The sequence below is a fragment of the Tiliqua scincoides genome, chromosome 3, assembly GCF_035046505.1.
Source record: "Tiliqua scincoides isolate rTilSci1 chromosome 3, rTilSci1.hap2, whole genome shotgun sequence".
In the NCBI taxonomy this organism is placed as follows: domain Eukaryota; kingdom Metazoa; phylum Chordata; class Lepidosauria; order Squamata; family Scincidae; genus Tiliqua; species Tiliqua scincoides.
In genome coordinates, this window is record NC_089823.1 from 90957359 (window position 1) to 90977008 (window position 19650).

General features: G+C 44.5%; 1 protein-coding gene across 3 annotated transcripts in view; it reads left to right on the forward strand.

The window, feature by feature from the left end:
* The first annotated feature begins 682 nt into the window (after positions 1–682).
* The window catches only part of NPAS2 (neuronal PAS domain protein 2), a 72887-nt gene continuing 53919 nt past the window's right edge, over positions 683–19650 (forward strand). For all 3 annotated transcript variants that reach the window (XM_066618956.1, XM_066618957.1, XM_066618958.1), the window contains exon 1: positions 683–1293. In XM_066618956.1, coding sequence (XP_066475053.1) covers positions 1010–1293 — 284 coding nt within the window. In that variant the 5' untranslated portion in view covers positions 683–1009. The remainder of the gene's footprint in view (positions 1294–19650) is intronic.

The following is a 19650-nucleotide window of genomic DNA, read 5'->3' on the forward strand; positions in this document are numbered from 1 at the left end:
TATGCCCGTCTACTCAAAAGTAAGTCCCACGAGAGTCAGTGGGGCTTACTCCCAGGTAAGTGCGGAGAAGGCTGCAATCCTGTCCACACTTACCTGGAAGTAAGCCCCACTGACTCTCATGGGGCTTACTTCTGAGTGGACAGGCATAGGACCGGGCACCGAGATTCTGGGTTCGACCTCAGCCACCTTCTCCTCCTCCCACCTCGAACCCGTGCCCAAATTCTCTGCGGTTTCCTTTTTAGATCCTCCCTTGTCTCCTCCTCCCAGCGAGAGAGAGGTGGAAGAGGAGGAGTAAAGGTCACGGATGTTTGGAAAAATATGTAGGTCAGTGGAACATTCCCTGCACTGGTGCAAAAACAAGGGGAGGGAACTCTCTCGGTCTCTCCCCACCCTTTTTCCTCCCTCCCCAAGCCCAGCCCAACCCAGCCTCTCTCCTGAATGGGAGACGGGGGGGGGGGGCGGCGATCGGAGCGTCCCTTTTCATCCCTGACCCATTTCTCAGCCTGGCGGCTCTAGCTTCTGGTTCTGGCCAAGAGAATCCCTGTTGATTTCCAGCAGGGGCTGCAAGCAAGAGGGACCTCCCCTACTCCAGCCTCCCCCGCCCGCCCGCCCGCCCAAGCCGGGAACCACACACTTCCTATTCCCGCTGGAGGCAGAGGGGAGAGCCAGCTCCGAGCCCCCCATGCTGTGAGAGGAGCCGGGAGGCGCCAGGCAGCCGCGTCCCCCCAGCTCTGGGTGGGGGCGGATGAGGCGCTGCTTGGGAGGGAGGATGCCCCCCTCTGGCCCCCGGGGCTGCAACTTTCGGGCGAAGGAGCCCCTGCTGGAGCCGGCGTGCCCGCAACTTCATGCCCCCGGAGAAGCCCGCGCTCGCAGCTGCAGCAGCCCCACAGCCCGCCAGCTCTCCAGCCCGGCTCCTGGCCGCTTCTGCTCCTCGCCGTCCCCACCAGTCTCGAGGCTGTGCTGGCGCTGAGGGGGTGCGGGAGCCCGGCATGCGGCGTCCCCTCACACCATGAGATACAGCCGGCGGAGGAGGAGGAGGAACAGCCGCGGCAGCCCCAGCAGGGACGAAGCGGTGGACCCCCGTTCCCCCGGCGCTTCGGCGTGCCCAGGGGAGGCTTGGTGCAGCCTTTGGCGCGACTCCACCAGCAGCAGCAGCCCCGGGGAAAGTGGCCGAGTCAAGCTCGAGAGCAGCGGCCCGCGCGCACAGGTCGCCACCGCGGACAGCAGCAGCTGCAGCAACATCTGGCGCGCCCTGGCTGCGCGCGCCCTCCACCCCCAGTATAGGCACCTCAGGTAAGCCGCGCGCCTCACATTGTGACCCAGAGCAGCAGCAGCAGCAGCTGGGTTGCCCTGGCCGCCTTTCTCTCACCTCGGGAAGGCAGGCAGGGGGCGCCCTCATTCCCTCCAGAGCCCAATCCTTTGCGTGCCTACTCAGAGGGACGCCCCGTGATAGTCAGTGGGGCTTACTCCCAGGTGAGTGTGTATAGGAGGGCAGCCTGAGAGCCCAAGCCTATGCATGCCTACTCAGAAGGACGTCCCATGATAGTCAGTGGGGCTTCCTCCCAGGTGAGTGTGGATGGGATGGCAGCCCCAGTTCACGCAGGTGCGGGGTGGCAAAACCTCCAGGAGGAGAAAGCAACCCCCAAACCACACTTACAGCACAATCCTGTGCATGTCTACTCAGAAGTAAGTGTCACTGAACACAGTGGGACTTGCTCCTAGGAAAGTGTGCATAGCAAGTGTGCATAGCCTTCGTTTTCCTCAAGGCTGTGAGCGACAGATAGGAAGAGGTGATGATAACACAGGTTCAGACTGATACAGTTCAACTTATACTCTTAAGATAGGCTGTAGTAGGGGCCTTTGTGCCTGTACAGACTGGTTTGTAGAGGGGTGCCTAGACTGAGCCAGGCCATTTCCATCAGTGGCTCTTAATTTGGTTCTGGGCTTTTCTCACATCTGTAAGTCACTCAGATGTAGTACCTGCTTTGGCCACTATACAAATCCCAGTTGAGAGGTGAAACTCATATAAGTAACAATCAACCATGCTCAGACATAACACAACAGAGACTGAGAGGTGCCATTTGTGTGTTTTGGACTATCATAAGATTTCATGATTTTTTTAAACAAATGTAATAATCATCGACGTACGTGTGTGTAATGTAGGGTTGTGTGGTGTAGTGTTTCCTACGTTTCATCTCTGTAGTTCTTACAATGGCACTGTAAGGTAGACCTGCCTTTAGACCCAGTTATTACTGTATCACAGATGAAGCACCAAGGCTTGCTTAAGGCCAGCTAGTTAGTTTGTTGCAGAACAGAAGTGACATCTGAAAGATCTACAACTTCACTGCACTTGCTGTGTGGAAGTAAATTCAACAGTTTCCCTTCTGTTTCATTACATTTCCTTCTTCAGAAGAAGTCGTTTTAGAAATAGTTTTGACAATACAAGAATTGCATTCCTGCTCCGCTATTAGAAAACATCTTCACATATTTTTTTGCCTGTGGTTGCTTTAGCTTTTGAACCACATTGCATATGCTGGACTAGCAAACAGGTGAAGTATTGATATTCTCTTCACTTTGTGGTCTCATTTTGATATCAATCACCATTTCCACTGGCTTCGTTTGTTGTATAAGAGTTGTATAGCAATAATAGAGGGATAGGCCATTGCTCAGTGATAGTGCACTTGGCTTTGTATGCAGAAGGTTCCAGATTCAGTCCTTACCACCTCACCCCATTCCTCCCCTCCCCGCCTCTCTCTCAATCCCTGCACAAACTTGGCCTGCAGACCTGGCCATTTGCTGTGCTGACTTGTGCTGTTGCATTTGTGACAGATGTAAACCTGTTTATGCCACCAGTACATTTGTTCTAGCATAGAACAAACCATAGGATTGGGCCATCAATTGGCATATATGTTTACTGGGCTGGTACACAGGTCCAGTTCAGCCATGAAACATACCATGTTCTCATGTACTTGCTTGTCTTTTCCCATTTTCATGTCCCTATTCCAGTTTGCCTTACCCATAGCTTACCATGACATACAAACTGCATAAACAATGGTTAGTGCTAAAAAACCATGGTTTGAAACCCAAGGGAGACTTTGTCCAGCTTTGCAAACCCATTTGGAAGCAACTGTTTTTAACGTTAACCATCCTTTGTCCAACTTGACCATCATTGTTGTTAAAGCAAATGAGAGGGAGGAGGGGCTCTACACATAAAAAAGGAAGGAAAGTAGGTGAAACCCAGGAGTACTCTTGATTGTCAGATCATGGTTTGGTGACTGAGAAATCACCAAACTGAGATTGGGAAGTTTTGTGTATCACATTCTTTTATAACTTTATTGAAATAGGTTTGGTTAAATCACATTATCTTATGAAAAGGTGTTTGGGTTTTGTTTTTTTAATCTGTGATACCAGTAAAGTGTTACATTACTAAACATTAAATAAGTGTCAATATATTTGCTATTGTATATTTTGTTCTGCCTCCTAAATTATTTATAATTTGGACTATACTCGTATTTTAATAATGTTGGTTTTGTTTTTATTCTTAAGAGTTTCATGGTCCAATCTGATGTAGCAGGTCCACTGCCAGAACTAGCATTCTGGTAGCAGAGAGCACTTTACAGCATCGCAAACACCTTTCAGGAAATGTGCATAACTCATCGAGCCAGGGCTGCAGGCAGCAGGGAGGACCCTGTGTGTGATGGCGGCAAGGATAGACCCAAACGTTGGGAAGTCAACAAGATGGGCAGAATGGGGGCAAGGAGGTGAGAAGATCAGGATGGGTCAGGGGGAAGAATGGGAACAGTGGTGTAGCTAATGAAAGTATAGCCCGGTGCCAAGTGCAAAATGATGCCCTGGAAGTGACATCATTTCTGGAAGTGACATCACACACTTTAAAAAAGTAAAAAGTGTGGCAGTGTCATTGCTAAGGCATCTGCTACCCAGGGTCAAAGAAGATTTTGTAGCCCCCCCCCCCCATTATGAAATCAAATTTAATTTATTAAGTAAATAAATAAAACGTTTTCTGGTTTTGGCCATAACATTTGATAGAATACACATATTCCAGCACAGGTTGTTTCATTACATTCAGCATTAAATTACCTTTCCAATGATATATAAAATGATGGGACGCAGGTTGTGTCTGTTGCTTTGTGTGCTCCCTGGGGCATTTGGTGGGCCACTGTGAGATACAGGAAGCTGGACTAGATGGGCCTTTGGCCTGATTCAGCAGGGCTCTTCTTATGTTCATACATACCAAGGTTTTCACAATTTTGGCCACTAGTGTCAAGCTCAGCTTATTGCCCCCCTAAAGCTTGTTGCCTGCTGCAGTTGCTACCTCCTGCACCCGCTTAGCTATGCCACTGAATGGGAGCATGTTAGAGGCTGCGGGGATATCCCAGTGCTGGATGCTATCCCCTCTGGAGCTTCCTGACATGCCCCCATTGTTTCAGACTTGCCCAGCTAAGGAAATGGCACAGATCCAAGGAGACTCAGTGGCAACTGACAGTTTTTTGGAGGGGTATGGGAAAATGTTTTCCCTTACCTCTCCCAGGCCTCCCATTTGGTCCTCTCCACCACAGCATGCAGCATAGACTGCTTTGGTGTGGACGCATGCTATGTGGTGAAAAGGATAGGATTGGATGCTGGTTTCAAGGTCTTTGTTTCCAAGTTTCAGGTTCAAAAATTCTGAGTAAACTTTTCTTCCTATTCCTGTTTTCTTATCTTTGGAAATATTTTGTTAGGGCCCAAGCCTAACCAGGTCTACTCTGAAGTAAGTCTATTTTGTTCAGGGGGGCTTACTCTCAGGAAAGCATGTTTAGGATTGCAGCTTTAGAGCCCAATCCTGGGCTTGACACGATGGCTTACCATCAGTGTACACTGTCACAAACGTGCTGTAAGGCCTTACTACAAGGCCTACAAACATTTGTGAGCCTTACTGCTGGGCGAGCGCCCATGCTAGTCCAGCGCTGGCTGGTGCTGGGTTAGTGCCGGGCGGGTGCCCGGCCTCTGCCACTTGGCGGTCGCATGGACCGCGGAGCTGCAGCATGGTAAGCGGGGGTGGGGGGTAGGTGGGGAGGAGGCATTTGGAGGAAGGGGGAGGCAGGCAGAGGGTGGAGAGAGGGCAGGGAGGAGGCGGCGTGATGGGTGACGGGGAGGCAGGAGGCAGGGCACAGGTGGGCGGGAGGCGATCCGGGGGGAGGGAGGGAGGTGGGTCTGGTGGAGCTCTGCTTCAACAGATCCTGTCCGTTTGTGTGGGACTTGGTGCCCTACATGAACACTTTTACGTCATGTAAGTAAATTGAGTAGCCCCATTCCAGGGCTAGTTCCCTTCTCCTGAGGTGCCACCCACGGTAGCCCGTGGCGTGCAGGATGCGACAGCAGCTGTTTTTGGTGCCACTGAAGCTGCGCGCCACAGGAGCTCCGGATTGGGCTGCCCATTCGATATTTTTATCAGATGTACAGCACAATCGTATGAATGTCTGCTCATGTGTACTGAGTTCAGAGGGACTTAGTTGTAGGTAAGTGTGTACAGTATTAGACTGCAACCTAAGAGTTCAGTAGAAATCAGTGTATGTTGATGATGCCATTTTAGTTTATTTATTCTGACCTGGCTTGTTAAGTTTTAAAATGAGTGGATGTGAAGTAAATATGTATACACACATGCACTCACACTCAAATGTGCTTTATTGTGTTAGTCTATGGCATTTTATAGTGACTATTTAGGCTGTAATTGAATCAATTTAAAAAGCAGTCCTTTAAAGACAATGGGAAATTCCTGGAGTTAGTAGATTTGTATATTGCAGTTTATATGACGCCAGAGTTCAGTGGTAGGCTAAAGCACATGCAGAATATCTCAGGGTCCCAAGTCTCTTCAGTTTAAAATAAAAGGGATTTTAAAAAAGAATAGCAGACTTGAAAAAGTCCTTTGCTGAAAATCTTGGAGAACTTCCACCACCTGGAATAGTTGGTACAGGAACCAACAGTTTAAGATGGTGTCATATGTTTGTTATATACATTTATTCACATTCGTTCTAAAGGGCGTATTCCAGCATCTTGATAGTTGTGCTTCCCACTGTACTCTGTGAAGTTGACCTGCATTTAATATGGTGAATAATTATAATAACTCTGGTTTGATTCCATCATACATGAAAAGGGCATGGTATTGTTTCTGAGCTGTGCCGCTGAAGTGGCAGGAGAGGGTTTGGGTGTTTGAATGCTTCATATGGCCCTCCCAAAAAAAAATCCTACAGATGAAAACTAGTATGTTAAGAAGAGGTGTTTTATGTTTCTCCCTAGTAGTTGGCAACCTTCAGTCTTGAAGAACCTTCAGTCTTCAGAGGTATCGCACTCTGAATGGTGGTTCTGGCACAGCGTCTAGTCTAGTGTGGCTGAAAAGGCCGATTCGGGAGTGACAATCCCTTCCACACTGGGAGCAAGTGCATTCTGTCCCTGGTCTGTCTCCCTGGCTATGGGTCTTCCTTCTTTGCCTCCTTGTCTCAGTCTGTTGGCCAAGTGTCTCTTCAAACTGGGAAGGGCCATGCTGCACAGCCTGCCTCCAAGCGGGCCGCTCAGAGGCCAGGGTTTCCCACCTGTTGAGGTCCACTCCTAAGGCCTTCAGATCCATCTTGCAGATGTCCTTGTATCGCAGCTGTTTCTCCCTAAGTTACTACTATCATGTTCATAGTAGCTTTTTGATTATTATTCACAATCAACTCTGCCTATTGGGATTATAAATCCATACAGAGGGGAACGATACAGAATACCACTAGAAGCCTGAGCAGTTATATAAGATATTTTGATGAGATCATACTTCACAAGATCTCATTTAAGATTACTGATTTTATCTTCATTTCTTTACATTTATCACCCAGCCTTTCTCCAACGAGCTCAGGGTTGTATGCATGGCTCCTCCCATGAGGTAACTAACAACACAATCCTGTACATATCTACTAAGACATTAACCCTGTTGTGGTAAATGGAAACTACTCCCAGGAAAGGGTGTAGTAGATTACAGCCTTAAACTGAAAGATCGTGGCTTACCCAATGCCACCTAGTAAGCTTTGTGGCTCATTTCCGGAACAGAGATTTTAAGATAACCTTTAAAATCTTTGTTTTTCTTTAAAGAGATGGAAAAGAGCTGCAGTCAGTAGATGCCTGGAATTTCCCTAGAAAGAAAATAAATTATTGCAATGTGTTGAAGATCAATTTGTCAAAGTTACTCAAACTTGATTCAAGGATGATAAAGAAACTTTTGTTATATCAGTAATGTCAAGCTTTCACATTTGATAATATGCATAGTTATTCTGCATGTATCTCTGAAGCAGGTATGCATTTTCACCATTTATAATATTGTGAAAGGGGTTCTCTTCAACAAAACAGTGGCAATTACCCCATTGAAATAAACGTTTAACAGTCCAAAAATGCACAATATGCAAAAGATCTAAGTAGTTGTGGAAGGGTTGTTAGAGATATTCACTTATCAATCAGTCACAAGGAAAACCATCAATTTGCAAACTTTTTAATTTTGTTCTTTGTCAGTGTGATTTGGGCAGGGGGAAAAATATAGCATAAAGCAGTATTTCCCAGATTGCGGTGGGTCGCTGCCTGTTTGATTGTTGGTGGGTCATGAAACGAAAACTGATAGCTGACAAGGAAAATGTAGTGAGTCCTATGGAAAATGAAACTGAACTGCATGTGCATGTTTACTAGTGAGTAGGCAACCGTGCCTCAGCTCTTATTGGAGGTCAGGCAAAGGGAAATGCAAGGCCATGAGTTCCTGAACTGATGAACATGGAGCTCAACAGGCACTACAGAAGGCAGCACCTTTCCCACTATAGTAGAAAGGTTAAAAGCAGAGGTTTGAGCAACCAGTAAGGTGAAACTGTTTGTTTGTTTTTAGTCTTGTAAAACTAGGTGGGTCCCAACAGAGTGTCATTTTAAATGTTTGGGGACCACTCCCATAAACTATTCTGTCTGCAAAATGTATAACAATTTGAAAATTTTTTAAATAGCTAGCTAAACATTTGTTCAAGAATAGATTAAATTCTTCAGTCTAGAGCAGGAAAAAGAGAGACAGAAGGTGTAATCTCATTTGTTCATTGCAGGCATAAAAGTGCTATGGCCTTCATTATATTCACCCTAAGCAGCAACCCTGAATCTGTTTGTGTACACTTTGCACCAAAGCGTGCACACTTGGCAACCAGAGATGGTCACAGCATGGTAGAGATTTGTTTGAAACAACTGGTTTAAATATGCATATTTCAATTGTCTTTGGACCAAGCAATGTGCATATTTAATTTTTCATCATGTTTGTATCCCACCATTCCTCCAAAGAGTCAAGGTGAGAAGCATGAGGTTTATCCCACTTTATCTTACACATGTGTGTATGTGAGAGAAAGAGAGCTTCATGGCTGAGCACCAGTATTCCTGCTCCTCATTCAAAATTTTGCAAACTATACCATAGTTGTTCTAATACTGTTTATTATTACCCTGTCCTGGGAACTAAAACAAAGTGATGAATCATGACTCACATGATGGGTTGTCCTCATTTGGGTACGTTTATGTTTGCCCTCTAATTGCATGTTACTAGCTTCTGCTCTTTGTAGTACACAACTTGACCATTAGAGTGTCAGGAACTTCTGCCTCAGTTTGCCCTGATGCAAAAAGGCAGTTTACAAATAAATACATGAATAAATGCATACACATTCTGAGTGTACTGCACTTAGTAAGAGTAAGATTACTGAGTAAGATTCTCTTTATTGTTTTGTTTCAGAAGTTCCAAAGTGATTCTAATAAAGTAAACAAGAATCTTGATTAGGGTGCATACTTTCTGTTACATCATGCAATGGTTTAGCTGCTGGGTTTTCCCATTCCACTAAAGCCATTAATTGTATTTAAAATTACATTACAGGAATTGGAATGTGCTAACAAACAGCAGGGAATATTTAGAGATGATTATCAATTACTCCGCCATGAATTCAGTCAAGAGAAGTTATCTTTTACTTAGATTGCAGAAACTAGATGCTGCCCTCCGGCCTCGTTAACATTATCTGAAGTCCAGCAGCTACAACTGTACTCAATTCATTGTTGTCATGGTAATGCTTTGGTCAAAAATGTGAAGAGGAAAAAAAAAATCTCCCTGCATTCCTGTGCTTAATAAAAGGAAAGCCTATCTAGATCTAAAATAGAGTGGATATATATTTAGGTTCATATTGTATTTTTCTAGAAACATACTTGGGATTTTAATCTTTAACAATTAAAAGCCATGCACTATGGTATAGTTAATGGATAATCAGATAAAACAGAGAAAGATATTAAGTGAAAGAAAGATATATGTAAATGAAGGACTTCTCAGGGGTGGTGTCAGAGGTTAGCTGAGCTTAGCACTCCCAAGAAACCCAACTGGCTGACCCCTGTCAATGCTTCTTCTTCCTGCCAATGGTCTTCTTCAGAGGCCCTTGTGAAAGCCAATTTGTAGGTAGGTAGAGAGGAGATGGAGACTGTTTGGGTCCCCCTCCTTCAGCACTGACGAAGCTCTGAGACTGGGGCGTTCTTCAGTTGCTTCTGAGAGTTAAAAAGCAAAAAAAAGGGGGGGCAGTAGAAATTATAGGGACTGTGTTTTCCATAAGCAGAACTGCAACCTGTCCTGTCTAGTGGGGTCACATGGACAGAATGTATAGAATTTGCATTGGTCATTCAAAGGTTACATTTGCCTTACAACTGAAGTTCTATCAGCGAGTGCGGCATTAGCTCTTCCTCTTTTTTTCTGCAAGCCTTTATGGTCATTTCAGAAAAGTTGCAGGATATGCCATGTAGTCGACCACAGAATCTCCACATCCAAACCTGCATGTGGGAGTTTGAATTCTAAATAGAACAATTGTCATAAAAGGAGGCTGATATCATCCAAGGATTTCCCTTCCTCAGATGAATTTAGCGGCTTTAGGGCAGCTGTGTCTTGATATATAAGTGAGACAAAATTTTAAAAAATGTCATCTTTTTAGAAAAAAAAATAGATTCTTTCTAAAAGTGATACCAAAACATTAGGCTGATCATTATCTTGAGGCTTACCACTCCTCTATGCCGGTACGTCTTTCAATACAATGGTTAAGAATGATTACGTACTCACCATCACAGTTTCTAACATGTTTGTCTAGATAACAAAAGTGATAATCCATAGTCTTCTAAATCACCCAACAACTGGTGCAGCTGAATCCCCTCCCCCAATTTTCAGCAGGATATATTTTTACTGCTGCTAGGAGACTCAATATTAATGACATACACTGGAAGGAAAAAATGAATGGAGCCCTATGGAAAGTGAGCCGTAGCGCGTGTTTACTTGCGAGTAGGCGTACTTGCCATAGTCCGTCGGAAAGGGCAGGCCGAGAGGAATCCAACAACACCAAAATGGCCCCAATCCAATGAATGCAGCCTCCCAAAAACACCCGAGAAGGTCCCATCCCTCCCAGCTGCGAGCCTGAGCCAGAAACGAAGCCACGTGGCTGCGTTTACTCACTAGTAGTCCGTCGGAAAGGGCAGCTGAGATGACTCCAAGGACTTCAGAATCCTGATCCAATGAATGCAGCCCCCAAAACAGAAAATGGAGAAGGAGGCCCCTGCCTCCCTCCCAGCTGTAGTCTATTGAGCCCTATAGAAAGCAAGCAGTCTCACGCGTTTACTCGTAAGTAGGCAGACGTGCTTTGGCTGCTGGTCAAGCCAGGCCAAGGGGAATGTGAGGACACCAGAATGGTCCTGATCCCATGGAGTTGGAGATACTCCAGCAGGCAGCCTCTCCCCCCCCCCTCCCTACTAAAAAGGACAAAAAAGAGGCTTTATGTAGTAAGGGAAAAGTTTTCTATTTTGCACTTACAAAGCCAGGAGGGTCTTTATCTTGATATGCCTGAAATAGAAGAATTTTAAACTGGGCACTGGGGAGGGCTGGAAATCTCACTGATTCTTTTTTTGGGTGGGGGTGGGGGGTTATTGCAGGCAGGCTACAGAGTAAGCTCCATTGACCACTATGGGACTTACTTCAGAGTAGACATGCATAGGATTGGGCTCACAGGCTGCAATCCTACCCACACTTTCCTGAGAGTAAGCCCCATTGACCACAATAGGACTTACTTCAGAGTAGATTCACTTGGTAGAACAGGACTGGGTCCCCCTTATTTAATTATTTCTTTTAATTTAATTATTTATAATTATTTATTTTAATTTGCTTCATGATGTCACTTCTGGCCATGACATCACTTCCAGTATGTCCTGGACAGATTGTCATTCTAAAAAGTGGGTCCTGGTGCTAAAAGTTTGAGAACTGCTGCCATAAGTTGTTAGTAAGTTGACACGGGTGTGTGTGTGTGACTCTACAAGTTTCAAAATCACTAAAATCAGAATTTGGAGGAACAATACCATCATGTTATATATCAATCTATGTGTAATTTCATGCAGAATGCAATGAGACAAACCACATTGAAATATCTGTGTTCTAACAAAAGGTACAGCCAATAAACCAGTGGGGGCAGGGCGATGGTACATCACCACGCCCACCACCTGGGGCGTTGCCCTGCCCACTGCATGGGGTGACGCAAATCCTAGCGACGCCACTGATTTGGGGTGCTGATTCCAAAAATGGCTTCGGTTTTCCCCTATCACTTCTAGTTTTGGAAATATGGCACAGTCTCATTAGTGAATGGTTCAAGGAGCTTCCTCATGTGGAAGCCTATGCTATGGCCATTTTTTGAATCAGCAACCCAAATTCATTTAAAAAAAACTACCATAAATTTTGATAAAATGTTTTTCTGACCCTCAGTTTTGCAAGTCTTTGATATGGATTAAAGATCGTCCTGAACTATTTTTTGCCAATAGCAAAGAGTGCTTAACTTGATAACTGTAGGCACAGTGTATTTTAGTGCATTTTACATTAGAACAGTGTTTCTCAAACTGTGGGTCAGGACCCACTAGACGCTGTGCCAGAACCACCATTCAGAGTGCAATACCATAGTCTTTCGAGACTGAAGGTTGCCAACTAAGTGTTGGGACCCACTAGGTGGTTCATGAGCCAATTTCAGTAGGTCCCCATTCATTTCAACATTTTATTTTTAATATATCTGACTTGATGTTACCATTGTATGTGACTGCATTTGGGGACATGTTACAGGTCTACTTTTAACAGGCTACTATACATATGCTTTTAACATTGCTAGTAAATGGGACTTACTCCTGGGTAAGCGTGGGTAGGATTGTAGCCTAGGATTGTAAAAAATTTTCCTGCTTGAAGATGTCATTTCTGGTCATGACATCATGTCCGGTGGGTCCTGACAGATTCTCATTCTAAAAAGTGGGTTCCGGTGTTAAACGTGTGAGCAGTAGCGTCACTAGGATTCGCGTCACCCAGTGTGGGAGGCCTGCGCATCACCTCATGCAGTGGGTGGGGCAGTGACCCAGGTGGTGGGCGTGGTGATGTACCATCGCTCCCACTGATTTTTTGGCTTGTAGAGTCACACACACACACACACACACACACACACACACACCCATGTCAACTTACTAACACATTACTGCAGCAGTTCTCAAACTTTTAGCACCGGGACCCACTTTTTAGAATGACAATCTGTCCAGGACCCACTGGAACTGATGTCATGGCCAGAAGTGACATCATCAAGCAAATTAAATTAAATAATTATAAATAATTAAATTAAAATAAAAGAAATAATTAAATAAGGGGGAGCCAGTCCTGTTCCACCAAGTGAATCTACTCTGAAGTAAGTCCCATACTGATCAATGGGGCTTACTATCAGGAAAGTGTGGGTAGGATTACAGCCTGTGAGCTCAAGCCTTTGCATGTCTACTCAGAAGTAAGTCCCAGAGTGGTCTCTGGAGCTTACTCTGTAGTCTGCCTGCAATAACAACCCCCCAAAAAGAATCAGTGAGATTTTCAGCCCTCCCCAGTGCCCAGTTTAAAGTTCTTCTATTTCAGGCATAAAGACCCACCTGGCTTTACAAGTGCAAAATAGAAAACATTCCCCTTACCAGTTCAAGCCTCTTTTTTTGTCCTTTTTAGTAGGGGGGGGGGAGGCTGCCTTCTAGAGCATTTGTTGCACTCCAGCTGCATAGGATCGGGACCATTCTGGTGTCCTCACATTCCCCTTTGCCTGGCCTGGCCACCAGCCAAGGCACATCTGCCTACTTGTGAGTAAACGCGACCGTGAGGCTGCTTTGCTTTCCATAGGACTCAGTAGACTGCAGCTGGGAGGGAGGGACCTCCTTCTCCGTGTTTTGGGTGGCTGCATTCATTGGATCAGGACCATTCTGGTGTGGTTGGATTCCTCTCAGCCTGCCCTTTCCAATGGACTATGGCAAGTACGCCTACGTGCTATAGGCTCACTTTCACTTTCTATAGGGCTCCATGCATTTTTTTCTTTCTGGTGTTTTGGCCATAACTTTTGAAGGAAAGGAGCTATTTCAATTCTGTTTTCTGCATTGCATTCTGCTGGACATTCCACATCCAATGGCGTATGGCATGGCGGGGTAGCTCCTAATGCTGCAATTTTAGTGCATCACCACCCCAGGGCTCGTCACCCCCTGGCACATCACCCAGTGCGGCCTGCACCTGCTGCACCTCCCTAGCAATGCCACTGCGTGTGAGAACCACTGCATTAGAATATAGTTGCCTTTCTATCAGGAAAAATTAAAACTAGTTCAATCTCTGTTCATGTTAGAGTTAGTTCCCTGATGGTAGGATGTGGCACTTAGGCTGCAGTCCTATCCACATTTTCCTGGGAGTAAGCCCCATTGACTATAATGGGACTTACTTCTGAGTAGACGCACATAGGATTGGGCTCATAGTTGCGTAAGCTGGTAAGAGCTGTGTGAGGCATATTGTTTCAGCATTTGCTAGATAATAGCACCAACCTGATATGTTTTTGTTTATTCTGGGTTCCAGGGAGAGGACCACATATGGGGGAAAATGTGAGTCAAAGTCAGTCTTTTGAAGGAAGTATTTCAAGCAAGATCAGGGGTGCCAAACATAAGGGTTGAATTCAGACCCTGGAACCATTTTATCCAGCCCCCATTATAACTGGGTTCTCCCAGCATGTTAATTGGGCTCTCTCATATCTTAAAAATATGAACAAGATTTGCATATTTTCTCTTCTGTCATTTGCAGCTAATGAATTTCTATGTGAGAACCAAGTGCTTGTTTTTGGCCATCATCTGCTTAATGATGTCACTTCTGGCCCTCAGCAGGCACCACTACTGCTAAGTTCGGTCCTCTGTATGAAACTAGTTTGACACCTCTGGACTAGATAGTTCCTTGCTCCAGTTCATGGTTCTATAAATACAATTTACCAAGTAGTTTATGCATTTTGATATACTGTACACATTTTCTATGTGTTTTGTTTCACATGGGAGAATAACGTCACAGAGAATCTGTTCTTAACATAATGGTAATTCTGGGGATAATGGGAAAGTATCCCAAAGGATAACAGTATGAACATTAATTATAGGAAAAATGTATATTATTAACAGACCTTGCTCAGTAGGAATTCCCAATGTGATTTTTTGAGGAAAGTTAATTACTATATATTATTACCTTAATAGATTATCTCTTTTAGGAATAAAACAATCTTACTATTATGAGTAAGAACATAAGAACATAAGAGAGGAAAAACATTTCTGCTATTGACACAAATCTTTTTCAGTGGAAGTAGCAGTTTTGACAACATCTCTAAGCCATTTCACATATTATGCAGAGCAAATCTGGTTTGGTCAGAAGCTACAGCCAGTTCTGGCTCCTTAATGCATGTATTTATAAAATACACCTCTTTGTAAATATGGTTGCTGCATATACATGTTATATTTCCAATTGAGTATTTTAAATTATTTTGATGTCAGTGGAAAAACTACATGTAATCTCTCCCATTGAAACCAGTGGACATGCTTCATGGTCCAATCTTTTCAATGTTGTGCCAGTGTCCATAATGAGTCTATCGGTGGGGGGCTTCTGTGCCAGCTGGGCTGTCACTGAACTGGCATACATGCTGGTGCACCAGTGTATCTTGAGGATAGGATTGGGCCTTACATAGGTTTTGCAGTCAGGCTTTAAGTGCTTGTAAAACTGGGTATAACAACTTGGTCTGCTTAGGTATGCTAAATTGTTGGCCTGGAGCCCAATTCTGGGCTCACATTGCCATTGCTCCACTGGTGGTGGGTGTCGCAAATGTGCCGTGTAAAGCCCATACAACATAAATTTCTATCCACAGCTTTCTGAATACCCACAATAAAAAAAAAATCCTTTAAGTTCAAAGCTTATACAATACAGGAAAAAAAAAATGAAAAGAGATCTTTCAGGCATCCTGCCAGAATCTGAATCAATATGTGATTGTATTCATGGAATAAAAAAGAAGAAAATTAACAGTAGCTTGGCAACTAGGAAAGTAATGCAGATAAACAAGTTCATACTATGTGTAATAGCTGAATATGGTTCAGCTAAGATGGTGATGAATATGCAAGAGTGCTGGTGTAATTGTTAGAATCCTTAGGTTAATTTAACTCTTTCCAGTTCTGTTGTTCTCAGAAATAATAGATTTTAAACCGTGCGTGTCCTTACACAATGGAAGTGGTTATACCACTGAGCTATAAGCTCTGCCCACATATATGTCATTAGCTGACAGGAATGATGTAACACAAATAACAAAGGGCATTATCTTGTGCTCATTACTGTGGTGGGAAGAATATGAGAATGCTGCCAGTTTAAGTGTTGCGCTTAAAATGTATCATGGTTTATCTCGGGGGAATCATAGCACTGATTATGCCATGAATTTGCATGTAATTGCATAGACATCAAAACTCGCAGATTTATTTTATTCTGGCTCTGCACAACTAGTCTTTTCACTCTGGGATACATTGCAGGTGTACAGGACATTGTTGGGATCTGCATGGTATTTGGTGAGGTGACAATGCTGGGTCATAAAATGGCACACTTTCCTGACACTCAGTTTAGCGTAACTAGTTACCACACTTCTTCTCTCTACTCTTGCAGGGATGGTTCCAGACACAGCTTTAGCTGTTTGGAAATGCTTCTATCTGCCATACTTTTCTAATAATGTGTCACAGTGAATGTAGTGGAAGGATGCAGCATGTGCTCCAGTGGTGCAGTTGCATTGGAAGGTGAGGGAAAGGGAGGATTGGGCCCTAAGCCCAACAAGTCTAATGCTGTTATGTAACACAAGGTCTAGGAGGATGGGCAGCCCAGTTTTATCATTGCTGGCACAGCTGGGTGCATCAGTGCCGAAATGGCTACCACTGCATCTAGTGGCACCACCGTGGCCGCTAGAGGTCTCCTCTGGGAAAGGGGACTTTTGTTCTCTTCCCCTGGGTAAGCCCCAAGCCCCTCAACGGGGCTTCTCAAATCTGTACCAGCTATTTTGCCAGTGCAGACTTGAGAACCTCCGTGTCGGGCTTTTCAACCTGACACAGAGGATAGATTGCGGTGGAGTAGAGCTCTGCTGGCCCCACCCCCCCCACCCTGGTTCCACCCCCCACCCTGGAACGCCTACCCCTGTCCCCAAGACCCTCACAGCCGTCCAGTGGCTGACACGGAGGGTGCCATAAACGTGCTTTACAGCTTGTTTACAACACCCAGCACCAGCACTGAAGCCCAAGGCGGCAAGGCTCCGGCTGAGCTCAACCAACTGCAGGCAGATAAAAAATTAAAATGCAAAAAGCATTTATTTAAAATATGGGGGGGGGCATTGGTTAATGCAAGGAGGAAAGAATAAAGCAAACAAATTTGAGAAGCAGCTTTAACAATGGCAGTGTCCAGGTGCAGTTCTTAACAAAATGACAAACAAGTAATTATAGGCAAATTTAAAAGTTAAATTATTCCCTAATGTGTCTCAGTCTCACTATAGCCTGTCTGGTATTTAATTCAACATCATCTTGAAGAGTTTATCACACTTCTCTAAACTCTTTGAGGCAGGTGAGATCTTGGCTACACACAGTTGAGAACACATACAAGCATCATTGGGCTTGAATTGAGGAAGTCTCTGCTTCATCAGGATATTTAAAGATCACCTGAGCATCCCATCTGGCCACTGAACTGGTCAGGTGGACTTGGATGCCCAATTGGCTAGCACATGCCAATCTCAGCAAGTGGGCTACTATATATTGTCCTAGAAGAAACTAGATTAAGGGCACAATCCTATGCTATCCCCCTGCCCTGTGGTACATAGGGATCGTAATGGCTGGCTAGCATTGGCCCCCCCGCCAGCACTTTATGTCTCCTGCTGCCAGCAAAGTGCTGTATGGCACTTTTGGAACACACAGTGCTGTCACAAGTCAGCAGTGCCGGCACTAAGACCCATTAAGATTGGGCTGCCTGAAAATTTGGAATAATTAAAGCAATCTGTCTTCTCGGTCATGCACTCTTTCCAAAATGGTGTTAATTTCAAAATGTCTCAGAGATGCCTCTTTCCTGTTGAACTTTATGTTGATACTTTCCATAAGAGAATAGCTAGGGGTCAAAGAAGGGAACAAGAGGAACTCATTCATCACAGCGTGTCTAAAAAAGTTCTTTGTATCCTCACCGTAATCTTTTAAGTGTATTAAAAATCAATAACAATGAATCCAGTGGTAACAGGATACCTGATATTTATCCAGTTAGTTGCACAATAACACAATAACTCTTTCCTATGCAGTGATAGCACCATCCCGGGGAGAAGACCAGAGTTATATGGTACTAGTAGTTCAAATGTTTCCTTAGTGAAAACTTAGAGTTAAAATGGGAAATTTTCCATGTGTGATGGATTTGCTCTTACAAATTCATTTTCTACTGCAGTTTAGAGAAGGCAAAGGAGTAAGCATTCTGAACTTGATCCTGGCAGATAATGTGATTTTGCTAAAGCAGGTCACTGCACATCTTCACTCCCGGTTACTTTGGGCCAATGCAAACTTACTGCAGCATGAAAAATTGCATTGCTTAACATGGCATCTAGAAGATGATGGATGTCACTGTGTGAATTTTTATTCTGCCCACTATGATGCTCAGCTTTAAAAAAAGAAATTATCAGTTCTGCAGCAGAGGGATGCAGAATTAATGTGTGCAGCACCATTTCATGCGTGGGCCTGACACTTTATTTTATGCGATTTGGCAGCTGTGGAAAAATATTGAAGACAGTACTATTGGTTACTGTTTTCTGAAAGTCTTTCACGTTATTTCCTAAGTATAGACAAGTGAGCTTGAACCTAATGCCACAATACATCAATCAATAGGCTGGAATGAGGAGTGGTTAAAAATAAAGCTGCAGGGCCAGCTCTTTGGCACTGGGTTCTCTCAGCGCCATTACCAGAACCAGCTAGTGTTCTGTGACCTCCTGTGCCCCACTCTCCTTTTCTTCCTTCTACATGAGGTGACTTGTGAAAAATTCATATCCAGCTTTCAGGGGCTAATGCTTCATGACAAAAAGGAGAGGAAGCAAGCATGAACTACTGGAAGTACAATTTTCCTATCTGCTTTTCTTTGTGAGAAGCAAACACTTGGAACCACTTGCCGCTTAGCTGTTCACATGGGGACAAGTGCGCCAACCAGAAGTGAATGGTTGTTTTGTGCTCTTTTTTAAAGTGCTGTAATAGTTTTGATTTTTACCTAAATGCCATTTGGTTTTACTGTATTGCGGTGGTTCCCAAACTGGTGGGTTGCGATCCACCAGGGGACCTGGAAGCAGGGCTTTCCCCCTTAAGAGGAGTGGCCCTGCTCCAGTGGCAGTGACAGTGCTGCAGTGGTTGCAGCCCTGCTGCTGCCAAAGGGCTTTTTCTTTTTTTACCTTGGGTGCTGAGCTGTCCTCCTGCAGGGTCCTGGAGGCTTGCAGCCCCTTTCCTGTTTCATGTGAAAACGGAAGTAGGTGCTGATTGGAGATGAGGATTGTTTACAGAAGCCTTGGAGGATATCAGGGGAGGCTGCAAGCCTCCAGGACCCTGCAGGAGGCCAGTTCTGACCCAAAGTAATAAATAAGTCCCTTGGCAGCACCGCTGTAATTGCTGCTGCACCTTTGCTGCCCCCATCTCTGCCTTCCACCCCACCCACACAAATACTTACCTGGTTCCCTACTCCCTGTAGGAGTTTGGGAACCACTGCTATATTGGAATTGCTTTTATTAGCCACTTTGAACTATTACAGAGGCAGGATAAAAATGCACAGGGTGCACAGTACCATATTATCTAAATAACAGTCTGCCACCGTCACTGGCATCAATTACTTACATCTTTGTTCTCCTTCTTATGTAATACAGGATTCATGTTAGCTTTTTTTGTGCTGCAGCGTTGCCTGAGAACACATGTAGCATTGGTTAATGCTGATCAAATAATGAATTGCAAAACTTTGTCTAACAGTCCATCTTTGTATCTTATGTCTGCACATGATCCCCACTGATGATTCAGAGAAAGTAAAAACCTACAGGTCAGTTGTAGGAGTTGCTCATCTCTTGTCATTTGCTCTCAGCTTCAAGCAGTTATTTTAAGAATGATGCCCTTTGTACTTACAAGGTGCCACACTATAATTTTATTAACCTAGCAACAGAAGTGAATATAAATGCATAATCCACCGCTGCCAACTTTTCTTGCATATCTTGGAGCTAATTGAAGCTAATTGACGCAAAGCAT